The sequence below is a fragment of the Micropterus dolomieu genome, linkage group LG17 (assembly GCF_021292245.1).
Source record: "Micropterus dolomieu isolate WLL.071019.BEF.003 ecotype Adirondacks linkage group LG17, ASM2129224v1, whole genome shotgun sequence".
Taxonomy (NCBI): Eukaryota; Metazoa; Chordata; class Actinopteri; order Centrarchiformes; family Centrarchidae; genus Micropterus; species Micropterus dolomieu.
Window position 1 is genome coordinate 23,125,159 of NC_060166.1, and position 21,094 is coordinate 23,146,252.

Here is a 21,094-nt window from a genome sequence, read left to right on the forward strand (position 1 = left end):
AAGAAAACAGTATAATACATGTGAGGCTGTTGTTGCTCTGTGTGTGTGTGTGTGTGTGTGTGTGTGTGTGTGTGTGTGTGTGTGTGTGTGTGTGTGTGTGTGTGTGTGTGTGTGTGTGTGTGTGTGAGAGAGAGAGAATATATGAATGAATGAAAGTGTGAGTGCTTTGGTTTTTAAAGCATGAAGGCTTATATGTATATTTGTGATGTATGTGACTATCCAGTATGTGTGTCACAGAGAAGTACAGGTCAATCCCGGCACTGAAAAAAACACAAAAGAAAAACAAGAAACATGTCCTGGTGACAAACACTGACAGAAGTCTGTTTATAGGTGCTCACTGTCAGGTTTAGAAGGCAAAGGAGAAAGACATACCAATGAACCAAACCATGCCTAGTAGTGACAATGCTGCTTTCTGCTGTGACATTACCTTTATACTATACTGTCCAACTATATGCAGCTGAACTTCAGCCTGTGTAGGAGGTTTCCTGGGAAACCTGGGACAAGGCTCCCTGAGCAGGCACAAGCAGTAAAACAAAACGTAAAAAGTAATGAAAGACTCTTTTTTTTTTAACTGCAATTTTCTGACAGTAACGACTGTCTTTGAAAGTCAGATATTTCAGAATGAATGATAAGTATCATGATTAATGTTTTTATTTAAAATTCATGTATCGTGTTTATATTTTATGCATACTGACAATAATAAAGCCTGTTTATTGATATAAAAGTCACACACATAAGAATTATTAAAGTTACAAACAATAAAAATGATCTTATTATTAATGAAATTAGCAAGTGAGTTTGTCTTGGAAATATGGGGTTCTGTGTGTGTGTGTGTGTGTGTGTGTGTGTGTGTGTGTGTGTGTGTGTGTGTGTTTGATATGTAGGCCAAGCAGGAAGTGACCCATAAACATATCCATCCAGCTCTTTCATTGGGGGCCAGTGTAGCCCTCCTCCTCATCCCACTACACACACACACACACACACACACACATATATATACACTCAAAGCCCCCAGTGAGCGCTAAGCAGGCCAGCAGGCCAGCCGAGGGGGCTCATTACAGGTCCACAGAGCCCCCCAACACAAAGGCCTGAGCCGCTTTAGCCATGGGATGATCTGCTCTCTACTGACTAGAGAGAGTCCATAGACGGACAAAAGGAGGGAGGGGAGGGAGGGAGGGAGGGGATGGGAGAGAGAGAGGTGGAAGAGAGCAGAGAAGAGGAGAGGAGTGGAGAGCCACGGGCTTTAAGGATGTCAGGAGACCCCAAGAGAGAAAGCCTGGCGGGCGCTCAGAGAGGAACGGAGGGAAGGAGGAGGAGGAGGCGGCTTAAGCTCCACCGCTACGTCAGGACATTAACATTCACACAACCTCCCAACATCTGCTGCTTCCTTCTCACCCTCCATCCCTCCCTCTTTCCATCCCTATCTTCCCTTGTCCCATAAAAACACTGGAACAAAAGACAGTAAGACGGCGAGTGAGAGGACAGATAGACGGAGATGGACATGAGAACAGAGAGGAAAAAATAATAGATATGAGACAGACAAATTTAGAAGATTTGGCAACAAGAGACTTAGCAGCTGCATGGTTAGGGGACTAGAAAGATATCACTAATATTTGTAATTATACAAACAATTATTTTAATTATTTGAGGGCACTCAATGGTAAACCAATTTACTGTAGACCATTATGAGCGATATGACCATGCACGGGTAGTGGCCTGAAACTGGGCAGCCTGGGCTCTCTGGTGAAGACAATATTTGACTGAGCCATAAACCTCCAGGAAAGAGAGGAAAACCAGAGACATGTCCAGTGCATTAAACCCTCTCCTCTAGTCCCGCATCTGGCCCTGGGCCTGTGTCTGCACCAGTCTGGCCCACTGCACTCAATGCCACATGCTCAATTTTATGATGCTTTACCACCATTAGTACTTTAGCCTTGAGGTGGCAGTGCAGGGAGTGTGGGGTGTCTGATATATGATAGATAACATACCTGAGCAAGCAAAAACTTTGATTTGGGATTGTAAAACGGAAGTCAAAATATCCCCCACTCAGGAAAATATCAAATTCCCACATGTTCCCAACTATGTAGAGTCAATTTAAAGTATGATGGAGTATGTATAATATGCTTTGCAAAGTTCAAATCAGTGAAATTACAGCAATGCTGTTGTGTGGCCTACAGTAAAGCTGAACAAGTCGTAAGTGAGGTAAGTGTGTGGCTGCTGTGTGCTTTATAGATGATGTATAGATGCCTGGTCCTTTCATATATTTCCTGTGGTGAAATTAGAGCCCTGTTCTGAAGTGCTGGGTCGTGTGTATGTGTGTGCATGACTGTAAACATGAAGACATCTTTCTCCACAGTCAATCTCAGCCTGTCGCATCTGGCTCGCAACTCTACCCCTCGAATACACATTGATATATATACACCGCGTGCATGGTGACATCTATGACTTATGTACTGGGAGGAGTGTTTGAAATTAAGCTGCAGTGAATATGGGCCCAGAAGCACACAAAACGGAGAGCAAGAGAGAGAGTGTGTGTGTGTGTGTGTGTGTGTGTGTGTGTGTGTGTGTGTGTGTGTGTGTGTACGCATTTGTGAGATTGTGGTAGTGTGTGTGGGGAGGGGTGCTATGAGGAAAACCATTAATGGAACGCGCCCAGGTCCACAAGGGAGTGTGCACATGTGAGAGTTTGGCTTATTCCCAGCTTAGTAGTAAGTTAAATTAAGTTAAGTTAAAAGTTGTGTTAAGATAATGTCTTAATATTTCTTATTTCACTTTCTGGTATACAATATGTTCATCTTGACATTTACACATTTTTGACTTTACAATTACATTTTCCTAATCAAAACAGTAAATATATTAACAGGGCTTTACATCATTATATTTGAACAGATTAGTGCAAAAAGTACATTGGGTACATTGTGTAGTGCATGTACAGGGGGTGATAAATAGTGATAGTGAAAAGTGATAAATAAAAGTAAATACACGACCAAATAATCAACATAAAATGCAACGAATTCACAGTTTGTTGTACTGTATCCAAATATATTACCACACATTTTATGCATTCTAAATAGTTCCTATACTGCATAGCCCAAGGCAATATCACATGGGTATGTTTATGAATGAAAGCAGATGTGGTTGAACAAATTGTGACAATTATGTGTAGGGAAAGCCGAGAAACAAGCAAGCGAGCAACCTCGTCTCCCCTAGAGCCATGCTGCTAGTGTTAAAGGTACATTTACAGTAAAGTCCCATCCCTACCTAGAAAACATATGATTCAGCACACTGAGGCAGACTACAAACCGAGGCTGCTCACACATTTGGCAAGTATCAGATCATAGCAACTGTTCTGAACCACACTGTAAAAAAAATAAATAAATAAAGATAGAGGGAAGAGAAACAGAATAATTATCCACTTACCGGCGGCCTGCAGGACCATATGCATTCGAACTTTGGCCTGCTCTGCTGGAGTCTGCAGAAGAGACAGACAGATAAAACAAAACAGAAAATTAGTCAACAATAATACTGAAATAACTGACTTCTACAAAGAGTTTCTTATTCTGCTTAGACAAAGGTCAGGGGCGAGAGCAGAATAAAGCCTCAAGCTGGTAGGGCACGTTAAGCTTGTTAACACAAAGTCTTTCCTTAGCGTCGTCTTAAAGGATGATCTACCTGTTTACTATACCACCTCGCTGCCTGAGATGTGACAAAACGCAGATCAGGGCACGACAGACAGCCTCCACACTGACACAACTTTATCTATGTAATCTAGCTCTAAAACGGTTGCATCCCTTAGGCAGAAATATATTTTACCCATGATAATCGTTAACTGCAACCATAAAGAGTGAATGTTCTGTTAAACTGTCCTCATGGAGCACCAAGGGACAACTTCGCCAATCTACTCGTCTGTAAAAACCCTGCTGGTGAAAAACAGAAAGCAACAACATCTCTGACACACCAGGGAGAATCAATGAGGATGAGATGAAGAGAAATTTAGAGACAAAGAGAGAGAGAGAGAGAGAGAGAGAGAGAGAGAGAGAGAGAGAGAGAGAGAGAGAGAGAGAGAGAGAGAGAGAGAGAGAGAGAGAGAAAACAAAAGCTGCTGTAACAAGTCTTTGGAGAGTTGGATAAGAGGGCACAGAGAGCACATTTTACAAAGATCACAGCCAAAGACTCAACGTATTCCCCTTTCCATCATGCGTGCGTGCGTGCGTGCGCATGCATCAGAAACACTTAGCGGGGCAAGAGCGGGGGGAGGGCCTTGTGCTTTGACAGCTGTATTGGGAGGTGCAGCCCTTTTTCCTGACATGCCCTCAGAAGGGCCTTGCTGTAATTCCAATATCACTGCTATTAGATTTGAGGGCCTTAATTGTCAAGGAAGAATGATGGCTACGACAGGGCACGGAGCTGTAAAAGGCGAGCGGCACTGCAGATTGCTCTCGAAGCTTTTCCTCGGCGCTGCTGTGGCACGGCGGCCCTCGTTACCATGCGGCGGTGGAGAATGTGTGTAGGATTAGAGAGAAATTAAATGCTAATGGGGATGGGATCTGAATCCGCTGCCTGGGAGCATCATTTAGACGACGGGGCCGGGGCATTGCTGACAGGCAGCGCTTCCTCCCTCCTCCACAGACAACACAGCTCTTGCTCCCACCATTCCTTCGCCTGGCTCCCCACCCCACCCACAGCAAAAAAAATTCAGATTTATCAAACTGTAAACTTGTCACTTTGTGAAAATGTCACTTTCAGTGGCAGCCAGGGAAATATAATGACCCCCTTTAATGTAGGGATGTCAGGGTGCTGTATTCTAGATGGAATGCACATCAAGGCACTGCAGACAGACTGACGCACACTTAATGCAACGTGTGTGTGTGTGTGTGTGTGTGCGTGTGTGCGTGTGTGTGTGTGTATCCCCTGTAGCAGGTGACACAGTGGATCACTCTCACACTGACACTGCTCGACAACTGAAATTACTAATCACTATTATACCGGAGAAGATGAAGAACACTTGAGGCCTTCACCCACACACAGACGTATACACACAAACACACTTTCCATTACCCCCTCATGAAGAAGTGATAAGGGCACGATTCAGTCTATTTTTTTTTTCCATGCTTTTTGGCATCTCTGCCTTTACAGGAACGGTTTTACAGCAAAAGAAAGGACTGTGTGATATATAACAAATAAAGTCCTGGGCAAGATCCGAGCCCATTTAAACAGTACAGGGCTTAGCCTGCTGAACAATCAGAACGACACAGAAATCAAGTCTTGGTTCAACCAGCCAATTAAAGCAATAACACATCTCAGCTTAACTAACCTGATCATTGTGCGCTGCGCAATCATCTTAGTTACAGTTTATTACGACGCCCCCTCAGTAATTACATTAGCATTTGTTTACATTGGCCTTAAGGCATGTGCAAGTCCATGCATCCTCAATGCGCACACATACACATGCAAAAATCTGCCAACTGTGGGTAATACAACACTGAATAACACAGGATAGAAACTGCTGCTGCATTGTCTGTCGTTGCTGAAACTTTCAAGAAATTTGTTTTTTCTTACAACACTAATCAATGATGTTAAACAACTATTCACCTGTGAATGGAAAAACACCTGCTTCAGAGAGTGAGGAAAAGGACAAGTGTGCGCTTCCTGCCTACAGAAAAAAATAAGAGGCTGAAACAGGCTAATAAATACAAAAAAATTATCATCAAAAGCAATGTGAAAGGTACTGTAAAGTCAGCTCATAACTAAGCAAACATAATGATACAGAACCCACACACAAACGGTACTGAATGTTTTTGCTTCACAACAAACTCTCTATTTTTCTCTCTAATTCACACAGGCATGCCTGCTTCCACTGTGTGTAATTCATTAGTAAACAATAAAAAAGCATTAATTGTGCTCCCCAGAGGAAGATCTGTGTCCCCCCCCGACAGCGAGAGAGGCACCCGCTGCATCTGAAGTGGCTTTGCCCCTCAATTAGAACTGCGCCTTTTCGACACACACAAACAAACATGAGACACGAGAGAAGGGCTTTGTGTGTCTCTATGTGTGCGTGTGCGTATGTGTGTGTTTAGAGCGACTGTACGGAGAAACAGGCGGGGCGGGACAAAGGACAAGACAGACAGACAAAGTTGCTTTTGTTTACTTCAGAGCTCAGGAAATGTAGCAGACAAAAAGAAGTGTGAAGAAGAGAGAAGGTGAGGAAGAAATTTTAAAAAATTACGAAGAAGAGTGCAGACATAGAGGCGACCAAAGACAGACAGGATCAGGCATAGGCATCCAGAGAGAAGGTTTTAGAAAGCAGAAATGTAGAAACTTTTACTGCTACACAGTGGTTTTTTACAGAGCCAGTAAATGGATTGTACTTATTTACTGTAGCACTGTTAACGTGACAACAGGGCCAAATGCTTTACAATGCCTCACAATCACCCATGCTTGCACGAACACACAGTGATTGTGGCTGAGCTGCAGAGCAAGGCTGGCCTGCTCATTAGGAGCAGTTCAGGGTTCAATGCATTGCTCAAGGACACTGTGACATGCAGACAAGGAGAGCCACCACAAAACCTTAATTGACCACCTGCTTTACCAACAGAGGCATGGCCATCTTAAAGGCTCGAGTGTGCTCAAAAAGAACCACTTCAAACAACATGAGTTGAGATAATTGTTTAAATAGGAGAACAGCGCACACTTTCAGACAGTTTTTCCTGGAGGGAATGTGCTTGGTGAGCTTGGTTGGGAAAAGCAACATAAATTGATCTTCGGCACACCTTCTCAATCGCTGACCGTTTAACAAGTACTTTGGAAAGATCACACCAACGCCTCATGTGTTACCCCCTGTTAGGAAATGCTGCAATGAGTATTTAATTTTTTATGCGCCCATGCTTTGAGACAACTGTCTCCTGTGCCTTTTGGCTAAAACACTTGTTAAGGGCAGGGGCCTTCTTTAAATGCTTGTATATGCGTTATGCGAAATCTAGTCATGCATGTGTGGTGCAGGTATTATTATCATCAACAAAAAGTATTTTTCCTCTCTCCCTTAAGGTGTAAAGAAACATCTTTTTTGTAAACATCCACCTTTTCAAGAAGCTGTCATAAAAGAATCTATTATTGAGCTATTATCGCCAGCACTGACACCCACACCCGCTTGACTCAGGCTAACTCTAGCCCTAAACGTGACAGGAAGTCCAGTTTTCTCACAGTAGGCCTCCAGCTTGTTCGCTTACCTCACCACAGCGACGACAGACACACCGAGACACGCTTTGCTGAGCCTCTAAGTGCCCAGCGTCTGTCCCATTAGTCAAAAATAAACACGTCCCATTAGAAAAATAAATAACCCTCACTTAGCTTGGTAAAAAACAATGCTACACTGTGTATAATGAGGTACTGCATGCAGGAAATTTCTTCTATTTGTAGTCGTGCTCTGGTCCAAGGGACTATTATTATTATTATTATCATCATTATCATCATCATTGGGCCGGAGGCCGACCAGACAAAGCAAAGCATGATGGGTCAGCAGATGAATAAATGTCTGTTAGAGCACGCACAGAGAGGCAGAACAAAGGTCAGATAGGTCATCTTTGGCCAGAATGTGGTCCAATGGTTAGACCGCTGTCTCGCTAAATTATTTACTGCCACTATCATACCACATAACAACAAGAATGAATTTATGAGTGAGCAGAAACAAGACAGGAGAAAAGAATAAGCCTCCATCTTGTTGCCAAGTCAAAGTAAGGCTGAAAAGCAGCACAGATGAACACACACACAGGCAGATGAGCAACACTTTTAGTTACTTTCAGTCATCCTCCTCAGACATAATCTATCCATCCATTCATTTATATGCAATCATTCACTCAATTTACAATAACTATATTGAATTTCAGTCACTTCCAGGATTAAGTGAGACATGAACAAAAACAGAAGAAGTGAGAAAGAGATGATGGAGAGAGGGCGGGAAAATGAAGCAATGAAGCGTTAGATACTATAGGTCAGAGAGAGACTGCTGGTCTTCCTGATGATTAGCTGAGCTCTAGAATCGACAGACACAGCAAACCATCATCTCCGAGAAGCAAAGCCAGTGCAGCTCGCCTCATCTCATCTCTACTACAACTCCACAGAACATTAGATGTATATGGAGCTATGTACAAAAAATTTAAAAGAGAAAGGAACAAAAGATAGAGATCATAAATATGATGAAATTTTAATGTCATCCAAGTTTTTGTAACACCAAGTTTTTGATTCCCACTTAAAATGACAACATAAGCACGACAAATGTTGTAGATAACATGCAGTTTTTGATTAAAGTGTTTTGAGTGACAAAATCACATCTCATTTTAAACCTTCATTCATAAATAATAAAAAATAAAAGTACAGCTGGTGTAGCCCAGTTTATTTTTGAAGCTATCCATGGTGAGCAACCACACATCCATACACTTCTCAGTGACTTAATTTTTACCAGTCCTCAATATCAAAAGTTGATTATCCATCAATAATAAAAAAAATTCGACTTACTACACCATTTTGACATTCTTCACCATACATCACTGAAAATTGTTAATTTTATGGATAATGCAAGTTATCATTTTCGTAGTGCTAAAGTAAGACAAATTTGACACAATCTCAAAATGGTCTATGTCCATTGTTGGCATTAAGCACAAAATATTCAGTAGGAGAGACTGGTGACTTTTTCTGTAGTCTGCTGTTGTAAATTTAAGAGCCAGCCTCCCAATATGTGCTAGTGCATTTCTTTTAAGATATTTTTTAGAGAAATAAAATCATCCCGGTTGTAAAAGATTTTGATAAATTATATTCCTTATAAAACTAGTTTAAGAGAACTAAATGTTCAAGGTCCACAGACAAATTGCAGTATTGTAAACATGTTGAATGGTTAATACACAGTAAGAAATCCAGCAACAGCCAGCAACACCCCATTCAAATAGAGTTTGGGACCTTTGTAACACGTTATCCCTTCTTCCCTGCCTACTATATCCTACCTGAAAAGTAAAGAATCTGAATGAATGAATGAATGCATTAGTAAAAAGTGGGTTTGAGTAAACTCACCTGACAGTATCAAATGTCTCCATAACACTATCTTGACAAAAATGGGACATCAATGACATCATCTGTCCATCTACTTTAACATTAATCTTAATTGCACCACTGTCACCATTCTTATCTGTCAATAAACAGCTTCAATATACACTCACGCATCGCCCACCACAACCAAGTCTCTGTATGCTGGAGTTCATATGCTCAATATTCATCTCATTATATTTTTAAAGTCTTCATCTGTTTCCATTTTCTTTCATTTGTTGCATTCCGCTCGGGCTTCCTCTTCATCTCTTCTTCTTCCTCTATGACTCTCTCCTACCCCCCGCCCCCTCCCAAACAAACACAGACATATCCCATACCCAAAAGAGGACAGGGGAAAACAGAGCCCCTAGAAAATGCAATATTTCTGTTTTTAATATCGAGGTCTATAAGATCAGGGCAGAGATGGGTTCCATGGCAATATGTTTATTTATTTTATAAGGAGGGGGGAAAAATCTGCCTATCAGTGTATGTATTGGGGGGGCCTGGGCCACTGTATCGGAGCTCATCTTTTGTGAAAAATAATGTTGTGTATGGCTATACTTTTATATATAATGGCAATATGGGATCAGGGCTCTTTTACAATGTGCCATACTTCAGGCTAGGGCTAACAGCATTTTATGGCCCGCCAGCAGTTCATCTTCATGTCTCAGGCAGGCAGGAGCACTGCATAATAATGTCGTTTCCTGCCCCCAAATGCTATTTCACAGGCTGGGGCTCATTTCTCAAACTTCACCACTTTTACAATTTCCCAAACTTTTATTCCCGTCATTATTACCAACAAGATTTCATTACGTATTTAGAATGTAAACAAGTCTGAGTAATGACACTCCCGCGTCTCCCTGGAATCATTCCCACTGATGGCTCTGCTGCTATCTCAGGCACACAAGTACAAACGCACACACTAAAACATGCACGTGCATACGAATACACCCCCCCCCCCCCCCAACTTCAGTTTGCCCACCTACAGTCATACCAGAAATACACATACATACACTCGCGTAAACTGCCCCAGCCAAGACCCAAATCAAAGGCAGTAATTTACTGCCCCATGTGCGTGTGTGTTTGTTTGCGTGGATGCGCATGCATGTATGTGTTCCCGATAAAGGGGGAGGTGGTGAGGGTGGGGGAGGGAGGAGAGAGTTTTATACTCAACTCACATAAATCATGTAGAAGAAAAATGAGCAAATATGCAGGCTAACTCATCTTCTCCCCCATCCGGAGAAAATGAAATTCACTGGAATACCTATCAAAACTGCAATCATCCAGAGATAATATCTTCTTTGGTCTATCTGCACTTTCCGATTTAATTTCCTCCATGCCCTTGACATCCAGCGATACCATTAAGATGAAGCACATACAGTAAAGGGAGTAGTTCTCACGTTTTGATATATGAGATCGCCGCACTTAATGTAATATCATCATTTGAAAATTAATGCAATCTTTCTTTTGTTTGGGGGGTGTTTTTTGGAAACACTCTCGAGGAGCAAGCCGCAGTGAGACAGGCAACAAGACGGAAAGCAAGACAGTGATGGGGACACATCAAAAGGAGGCGCAGGAAAACTAGTGATACGCAGCAAAGGATGTAAAGACAGGGGGGGATACTTTGTATTTTGTGGAGCCCCCACCACCACGCGCTCCTCCTCGTCCCCTCCATCCGTGCCAGAATGACATGCAATTACGCCCGGGCCTGCCCCAAGTCAGAGGTCACTCAAATTACTCCATCATTTAGCTGCGTCGCCGAGATGAGAGAGAGAAAGAGACCACCCTTCCACCCCCCACCCATGCTTCCATCCATCCAACCCCCGCCGCCACATCAAATAACGTGAAATCATTAGTGTAATAAGCATGGAAATCTGTTTGCAGATTATCAACACTCCCCCTCCCCTCTTTTATCTGTCCAGAATCTCTCTCTCTCTGAGCGGTTTTCAGCTCTTTATCCTATACAATCATATTAGAGGGGAAGAAAGACAGACAGAGACAAAGAAATACAAAGGAAGAGATACAGTGAGAAATAAAGAGAACGTGTTTAATGAGACAATTAAAGTCTGACAACATGGACAGAAGCTGAATAAAGAAAAGAAACGATTAGATATCACTGGGACATGTGAACTCTCCTAAATGTCTTAAGACATGGTTCACTACTATATTCAGTGAGGCCAGGTTTGTCACATTCTTGGTGTGCGAGTGCGTTGTCCTGACCACAGCTGCTGTTGCCTATCTGTCAGTAGGCCAACAAGGCTATTGCCTCTGTAAACTCTTCAACTCACCAAGGGACTCTGGGACGACATCAGCTGTCCCTGATGTAAGGCATGTGTACGGCGATCCACGCATCAACAGAAGAGATTGTTTCTACACCACCTTTTCGGATAAAACAACCTAGATAGATTGTTGATGTGGTGCTATAATTTTCAAATAGAAAAAGAGGAGTGGAGGGCAGCTCTCAGAGAAGCAGAGGCTCAAAGAGCAAATTCTTAACTTAAAAGAGCCAACATTTTAAAAAAGTGTTAACGAATTGGTGAGATTTAAAGATTTATAATCTTTTCAGTTTTTATGCCTGAGTATTTTCTGGCCATCTAACATTTAAAACAATATGGACAAGGGCGTCACATTGTGTTAAAAAATGGTGGGGACATAAGGGCTCAGATTAAGGGTGTGATGATACACTTGGATCACCAGACATGACGATGCATGAGAACAAGACAAGAAGATTTTTAACACTATTTTGAAGAAATAGTAAATACTTAAAATTATGAGCTGGGGGTGTGGGGGTCCTCCCCCAGAAAAGTGGAGCATTAAAACACTTAATTAACTGCATTCTGGAGACATTTTCTGCTCCAGTTTATGGTGGAAATGTTTGCATTTCTATAAAGGGAAACAAATAATTCCGCAGGCAGGGGACAATTCATGAATATAAAAATATAACAGAATGTAATGTAGTATGCAGCGGCATGTTTTTTTTAGCTTCAGTTACTTTTTTTGGACAATGCACATCTGTTTCTTCTATATTTAAACCGAATCACTGTTTTCTTATTGTGCAAATAAACTTTTATCAAAAGCATTTTCATTTGTTAGTTAACATTTTTTGGTGCAAGTTTTTTTCAGAACATTTTTAACAAATGCTTTCAAAAAGTAATGGGGACAAAATCAGCCATTTCAAAATGTGGTCCCCAGTGTAATGCCACCTATGAATATGGAGCAACTTGAAGAGAGTTTTTGAGACTTTGCTGTACTGAGCCAGGTGATATATCCCTCGACTATTTTCCTCAACAAGTAGATTTTTACTATCCTTATGACAATGACGTCGTGTTATGCAACTTCAACAAACTGACGTCTTCTAGTAAAACTGTGCATGGAAGGGTTTAAAGGTTTCAAGACCCACCCACCCCCGTAATAAAATTGATGTAAATATCGTCATACTAAAACAATTCCACTTCCTTTAAGGCATGACGCAAATTCTCCAGTGACAACACAGATTTGTCATTTGAGTTTTCTGTTAATCGTGACCTCAACTAGACCTGCAACCCGGGACTGACCTGTAAACCGGCCTTTCCTGCTCACCACCATCATGTTCTATCCAAACTCCTATCCCAGGGCCGATGACGTATCTCCCTCTCTGCTCTGTTCTTGCTCTACCACTCTCTTCTGCTATGCTTCCCCAGGCAGTGTGCGTGGTAGAACGATGGGTACAGCTGCTGATTGAGCCAGTAATCCTGATACGGCTGATTCCTCGTGTATTGATTGAGCTGCTGGCTTTCTTCTACTTTGCTCTAAGAAGCTGTGCATCTGGAGTGATTAGCTGCTGTAGGCCACCTCTTTCACTATGAGCTCCATTTCTCCCAGAGCAAGAAATCATCCAACTCAAATTTCACTGCTTGTGTGCGCGTGTGTTCCCATTTGTGTGTGTGCTTGGACGTGTATGTGCGTGTGCGCACAAAAACAGAAACTAACGCCGAGCACTGGGAGCAATTAACTTCAGTCTTTTTCACTGCATTGCTACTGATCGCGTTCAGTCAATCTGCTGAAATACAAAAAACAAAACAAACATGAACAATAAAACAAACCTCAGACCACATAAATCTTAATTGCCCACCTAATTACTGTGCCAGTCATTCACTTAGGAGGTAACGTTAGTATTCATCATGAAAAATCAAGCGCAAGACTTATTTTAACAGAAGCTTGATTGTCACATCAGTGGGAAAAGTTGTCAAGTTATTATTTTTGTTGTGAGTAAACAACGGAACAGTTACAGACAACTATTACAAATGATTTAAATTAACATTAGGAAGTAAATATCATTTGTAAAAATAAAAATAGGATTCCTTGATAGAGATTCAAGGAGAAGGGTTGAAAACATAACCTAACCTGAGCTTGGCGACACCGTAAGTGTCAATATGGTTGATACACTAATGTTAAGAGCAGTACATCAACAGGGTCATAAATGGCTGTTTAGAAATCTACAGGGATATACAGTATGTGTGCAGAGTAGGAAACAACATTTCAGCCCAGCAACTCTACCTCAGAGGGAGATGAGCTCCATTATTTACAGTTCTCTGTCCCGAATCGTAATCAGAGTCTTGCACTCGCCAGGCAGCTGACTACTGGGGTGCAATCTCCCGATAGGCATAAACACACCCATAAATTTAAACACTCAGTATTCAGGTATTCAAATTCCCAGAGACATATATACCAAAAAATGCATTGGTAAACATACCAATGTGTGTTTCTGTCTGTGTTTGTGCGCCAATGTGTAATGTTTAACACCTAAGTTATCGTAAAAAAGACACAGCAGTATCTAAGAATCATATGCAAGCAATGTTCTAATCTGACCCTATAGGTCCACTTAATGCCAAAACTATAGAAAAACAGATGCAAACTGGCTGCACTAACGCCTTACAAAAAGACTAACATTAACACAATCGTGCAAATAAAAATTGCAGCTACGACATGATTGTGTAAAGGACAATCTAGTTTATGTTACTACTGTTCGATATAACTTCAGTTAACTAGTATAAATAGGGAATATGATAAACAGATATAAAATTCAAGGTGACTTTGGTCAGATAAGAGCATAAAAACATGAAAAACCTGTGCAGTCATTTGTGACTTTTCTGATATATAAAGTACACATACAGATATCTGTCTGCACTATATACTGCCCCAGTATCACTTATGCCTTCTTGAAATTAGTTCACATTCCTCCACTTGCCTTTAAGAAGCAGACTCACATCGAAATGAGACATATACTGCCTAATGTTTGCTGAGATATAACTGCCAATACACAGTACTGATTAATGCTGTTTATGCATGTAATCCTCTCTTGAATAATTCACACCACCTTTTATGAGACCCACATCAATCACACCTCCAGACCCACCCATAGACATCTCCCAACTCAAACTAGACCATTACTATATCATGCACTATATGCATTGTCTGTCATTTTATTCAAGTGTCTGGAGTCTGAGTGAGAAATCTATACACTATATAGAAGCCTCAAAAACTCCCACAGTGGAACAGAAAAGTAGCGTCGATGCGACACACACTAGTTTTTGCTGACAATTTGACGACTCACTACCACTCACTATACAGAAAAGTACTATTATTTGGAGTGACTTAGTGAACAAGGGAGTGTCTTTGTACACAGCAAAAACACTACTGTACCCAACCAGTGCCTCTCTATTTCACATGTCCTAAGTGCTCAAAGCAGGACACAATTCTTTAGATAAATCATTAATAATTGTATTATACAGGGCTCTACGCTAAGGTTTTTTCCAAGGAGCACATGTGCTCCTAAAAATTTAGGAGCACAAAGAAATTTAGGAGCACAGTAAAAAATGTTCAAGTAACACAGAGTTTAACAAACAATTTATTACATACATATTTATACTACGTGCGTGCTCCCTCTCTTTGTGTTCAACGATGGTGTGAAACCATTAGAGAACTATCGAAGTGAAGACCCTGGTATCTGTATACTCGACATTGGCCTTAAAAATTTGTCAAAGCTTTTGAAAATATTGAAACAGATGTTTTGAAAAATTGACATTGAAAACAGTTTTTAAAACACAGATCACTCATCACAAAAAACTTTACTACAGGGGTCGGCAAATAAGTATCGGGCCAAATTTTTCCAAGCCGTTATATGGCAGGCCAGAACAAAGTCAAACTATACCAAATCATGTGCACGTTTAGCTCAGTTGGCAGAGTGCGGTACTCCCAATGGGTGGTTTGTGAGATCGGTTCCATATTGCGGATTTTTTTTCTCCATTGTTAAACAAATTGAATAAAAGGACACTTTCTGGGGGGGATGAGTCCACCTACAGGTGGGAGATTGACCATCTGGTGACCTGGTGCGGCCAGAACAGTCTGGAGCTCAATGCTCTGAAGACAGTGGAGATGGTCGTGGATTTCAGGAAGAGCCCAGCCGCACCCTCCCCATCATCCTGAGTGACCCCCGTCACCACTGTGGACTCCACTTCCTGGGCACCATCATCTCCCAGGACCTCAAGTGGGAGCTGAACATCACCTCCCTCACCAAGAAGGCCCAGCAGAGGATGTACTTCCTGCGGCAGCTGAAGAAGTTCAGCCTGCCAAAGACAATGATGGTGCACTTCTACACTGCCATCATTCAGTCCATCCTCACCTCCTCCATCACCATCTGGTACGCTGCTGCCACTGCCAGGGACAAGGGCAGGCTGCAGCATATCAATCGCTCTGCAGAGAAGGTGATTGGCTGCAATCTTCCATCACTTCAGGACCTGCACACCTCCAGGACTCTGAGGCGAGCTGGAAAGATTGCAGCTGACGCCTTCCATCCCGGTCACAAACTGTTTCAGACTCTCCCCTTTGGCAAGAGGCTACGGTCCATCAGGACCAAAACCTCTCGCCACAAAAACAGCTTCTAACCTCTGCAGCTAGCCTCATCAACAAGGCCCGGGCCCCACACTGACACTCTCCCCCCCTTTCAAATAATACAATCGTCTCTGCACATGTAAATATCACTTCATGTCTAATCATGCATGAATATTCATTTTAAATTGTTGTTGTTCCATTGTTATTTTTATTTTTTTTATTTATACACTTATGTGTTGCGCTGCGTATAGGGCCCGCGGGGGGCTGGAGCCAATCTCAGCTGACATCGGGCGAAAGGCGGCGTGCACCCTGGACAGGTCACCAGTCCATCACAGGGCCACACATAGACAAACAACTACTCAGCTCCCACTCACACCTAAGGACAATTTAGGGTCACCAATCAACCTAGTCACGGGGAGAACATGCAAACTCCACACACCCGGGGCAACCGGGGTTTGAACCCACACGTGAGGCAACAGTGCTAACCACTGCACCACCCTTTTTATTTATTATTATTTTTATTATTATATAACATATTTATATGTTTCTACATCTATTTATGTCAGCTGTATGTCTGTCTGCGTGTAGCATCTTAACACCAAAGCAAATTCCTTGTATGTGTAAAACACTACTTGGCAATAAAGCTCCTTCTGATTCTGATTCTTTTGCACGTGCTCACAATAAATCATGTGCTGAGATCTATTTCAGCACCAGCCCTTATCAATTTATTTATTTTTCTGCTATCAAAGCAATCTGGCTAGAACCGGCCCGCGTGCCGCCTATTGCCGACCACTGCTTTACTGTGATTGGTGCTTATGTAGTTTTTGAACCAGGGACGGATTCACGATACACCAGCAGCACCCAAACAACCCACACCTTATGTAAACAAGAGTACTGAACAGTATTAACGCATAGATTACGCCGTCGATTCGAAGCAGAAGTATAAATCACACTTTACACTTCAGTAAAACAGAACAAGGGGAACGTGTTGCTCTCAGGAGAAGGCTAGGAGCACAAACTGGCATCCTCTGCAATGGATATCTGCATCTTTTAGGGGTGGGGGGAAAAATCGATACAGCATAGTATCATGATATTTGCCATGGCAATACTGTATCAATACACAGACGACAAGTATCGATATTTTATTATAGTAGAGTTTTACCTTTTTGGTACTAGAATAATAAAATCTATTGCTTTTTTAGTCCACTAGAAAACTTAACAGGACCATATAGAGGACTGAAAAAGTGATATGAACAAACTTTTTAGATAAACAGATGTTGACAAAGTTTGACTTTAGGGACCTAATTGTAAGTTGGAAAAAGGTAATAAATTGCAATATATCTCAATATATTTCAAATCTCAATAAAATCGAATCGCAACATAAATATCGTGATAATATCGTATCGTGGGGCCTCTGGTGATTCCCATGCTAAACATCTTTCCACTGCCACTATTTGGGGCGGGATGTTTTGAAGTATTAGCGGCCCAGGCGGGCAGGGTGGAGGGGTTAGCCTATGGTAGGTTGCAGTTACTCACACATTGTGCTCGTAAATCATTTTTCCAGTTCGCACGTATCGATTTTTAGAGGCATATGTGAGCAAAATGGTCGCACTGTAGAGCCTGTAGATGTGTAATGTTATATATTACACATGTAACAATAGTATGAATGCACTTTGGGTGCAAATCGATGCAGTTTTGATGCAAACTGTGAGCGAAATAGGGACAAAGCCACTCCACTCTCAAGTCAGTTCCCACTTCAATCAGAGTTCTGAATGTAGTCAATAATTTTAAGGAACATTTCTGTGACTTGATGGCTTGACAACAATGAAATCTGAGGTCATCTTTATCTTGATCTGCCGCTCGCTCAAGTGGAAAGTTATTGCGAACTGTTTGAATTTCGGGGTCAGTCATTTGTGTGGCATATTCAGGGTCATTTGCGTAGCGGGGCGGGGGTTCATTTGCGTAGGGTGATGGGAGCTGTGGTTTAGTATGCAGCGAGGCAAGGGAGGGAGGGCATGTGACATCCACAGAGAGCCGGGACCCTCGCTGACCCCTGTCTATAATTCATCCCCTGGAATATGGGGCACATCAAACCTCAGGTTCTTCCCACCCAAAAAGAGGAGAGAGAACCTTTTCACTTTGTTGCACGGCACTCTGACCCCGTATTAAAGCAAGTGGCAAGAGAAACCTTGGAAACGTTGGCCATTAAATTTTCAGGCCTGTCCCAGGAGAGCGTTTCCAGCAGGCTCCCTCCATTCATGGATGGGAGAAGACTAAGGAAAGGCCCCATGCTGACAGAAGGAGGGAGAGGGAGAAGGAGTGGGGGTGTGTGTGTGTATGGTTCCAAGTGTTACTGTCTGTCTGACAGGTTAAAAAAAATTTTGCACTCATGCAAAAATCCAGCAAATACCCACAACTGCAAAAAGGAGGGAGAACATAGTGGATAACCTGCGTGTGCTTGTGTATGGGCAGAATTGTAGATAAATTAAACACTAATATAAAAGCTGGACCAGGCCCTAGGGGAGGCACTACCCTCCCTCTATCCCTGTTTTCTCTGTCTCTCTCTCCGTGCCTGTTAGCTGCAGGTATTCAGCTCCAATTCCGGAGGTTTCATTAGGAATGCAGGAATCAAAGTGCATGTGCATGTGTGTGTGTGTGTGCGTGTGTGTGTGTGTGTGTGTGGCTGTGTGCATGTATAGTGGGGATAAAAGGGGGGTGTCAAACTTACCAGATGTTCTAATCTGGCTTTGATGTTCCCGGCGTCCCTGCAACACAACAACACATTCCCCCCCCCACTGTAAATAAAGTGCAGACACAAAATGCCATTTAATAAAAAGACAATTTTTGCAGATACACACACGCACAAAGACAAAATGCTCACACATGAGAGATAGTAGAACAAACGCTATTCAATCAGGCTTTATTAACATTCTGAATATTTAACACATTAAATGGGAACATTACCTGTGGCTAACTCTGACTAGCTGGAATTAAGGCTGTAATATGCGATTCTTTGTTTCATTATTAATGAATCCACTCATTATTTTCTTAATCAACTGATTCATCGTTTAGTCTAATGTCACCAAATAGCAACAAATGTCCATCACAAGTTTCCAGAGCCTGAGGTGATAAAATAAACTTAAAATGTCTTGTTTCCAACCATCAGTCCAAAAATATTTTTTTAAAAAGGCATTAAGAAAACCAGAAAATATTCACATTCTTTTTTGCTTAAAAAATTACATAAACAATTAATTTATTATCATACAGTTGCCAATTCATTTTCTGTTGGTAACTAGTTGATGAATCGGCTATTTTTTTTAGGTCTAGTTTGAGTCAGCAGTTGTGATAATCATCTCATTGTGTTTCTCTTTTAGTTATCGAGTGAGGAGGATGGAAATGGTTGTGCAAGAAATTGATCTTGATCACATCTAAAGAAATAAAGATAATGAAGAATTATCCTCATCGCAACCTTTCAGAATGAAGTGCTGCGTGTGTTTGTGTGCGGGTTTGTGTGTGTTTGTGCTGACACCAGGCAGAGGTTAACTAACATTGTCACCACACTGCTGACAGTCATAATAATAATTTCCAAGAACAGAGACAGAACTCAGAGCTTATTATCAGTGGATTAATAAAAAAAAAATGTGTGCGTGATTATCAGGGTAGCAACAGCAGAATGGCGAGCTGAGGAAGTGGGGGGGGGGGGGGGCCAGCCTGTATGAAAAAGAGCAAATTGGCAGTAAATAATAGATGCAATTTTGGAACATTTCACATTTGCAGCAGTGGAAATCAACAGATCAAGAGAACACAAACAGCCCCCCCCAATCCAACTCTGGACCCCATTACTGACAACTCCACCCTGGCCATGGTGTTTCACTCTGTGTGTGTTTGTGTGTGTGCTGAGAGGGAGAAAGGTTTATCGACAGGCTTCAGTTGCTAATGCAGCCAGCAGCATCACAGTGTAAATCTACACCATCTCTAAAATTACATACTATCTAATCCCCCCCCCCCCTTTCCCTCCATCCATCCATCGGGCCAGGTCCCATACCCAGTGTGACCACAAACCTAAGCCATTCCCACATCATCAATATTTCTACATAATGGTATGAAGGCATGACAGAAATGCTAAACAGAAATATTAACAAAAGTAAGAAGCAACGAGAAAAGCAGGGGGAACGTAATGAAAAAAGGATGTTTGCTTGTTTATTCTGCGCTCTGTCAGTGAGCCACATGCAGACAAGTCAACCACTTAAGGCAAACTTCATCTAGCTGTAATTACATTACATTCTGACAAACACCCCGCCACATTCATTATACATGACGGGCGCCCGGCAACCAGACAGCAAGACATTTGTTACCGTGGTGACAGTGTGTGTAATCCGCTAATGAAGCGCAATTAGTGAGAAACAATCTAACACAGGGGAGATGCGGCACTCGATCCCTCCTCCTCCTCCACTCATTTTCCCTTCGCTATTTTCTTCCCCCTCTCTCCTCTTTTCTAACCACATTTCTTTCTCCCCTCTGTCTTTTATTTTTTGTGATCCAACCTTTATTAAGCTCTTCACTTGCATTTAATCTCTCACTCTTTCATCTGTTGTCTTGACTTTATCGTGGGCAAGCTGTCCAGCGCCGTCCGCACCAGGGCCGGAGGGATCGCTCTATCCATTAGTGACACACAGCTGACACACACACACACACACACCATTTAAACATGCTCATCTCTCTTTTCAAAACATCATATAATCTGCTGAGGTCTTCGGGGACAGAGCTTTCCTTTTCCCCTCATCTCTCTCTTACCCTCCCCATCCCTTTTCTGTGCCTTCAATGCAGAGGCAGCATCGATTTCTGAATTACGCCACAATATTAAATAATTAATATACTTGCCATGATTGATGTTTTGCATTAGGCCAATATTAGGTTATCAATCAAAATCCACTTGGTTTAATGTAATAATATTGAAAATGTGTCAGTGCCTGTTCATCTAATTTGTAGTGGAGGCAAGCCAAATAGTAATGGTGGTGTAGCACAAGGCCTCAGAGACACTGTGGCCTGCTTACTACAACCATAGGAGCACATTAGAGCCCTGGCACACAGCGGTGAGGGGGGGTGATGGAAGGAGAAATGAAGCGACATGGGAAGTCAGGAACGAAGCAGA

General features: G+C 42.1%; 1 protein-coding gene across 1 annotated transcript in view; it reads right to left on the reverse strand.

Annotated features, from left to right (window-relative positions):
* Positions 1–21,094, reverse strand: part of rsrc1 (arginine/serine-rich coiled-coil 1) — a 127,212-nt gene that overhangs the window by 62,994 nt on the left and 43,124 nt on the right. The window contains exons 5-6 of the mRNA XM_046073883.1: positions 18,671–18,707; positions 3,421–3,472 (exon numbers count right to left, since the gene is read on the reverse strand). Coding sequence (XP_045929839.1) covers positions 3,421–3,472; positions 18,671–18,707 — 89 coding nt within the window. The remainder of the gene's footprint in view (positions 1–3,420; positions 3,473–18,670; positions 18,708–21,094) is intronic.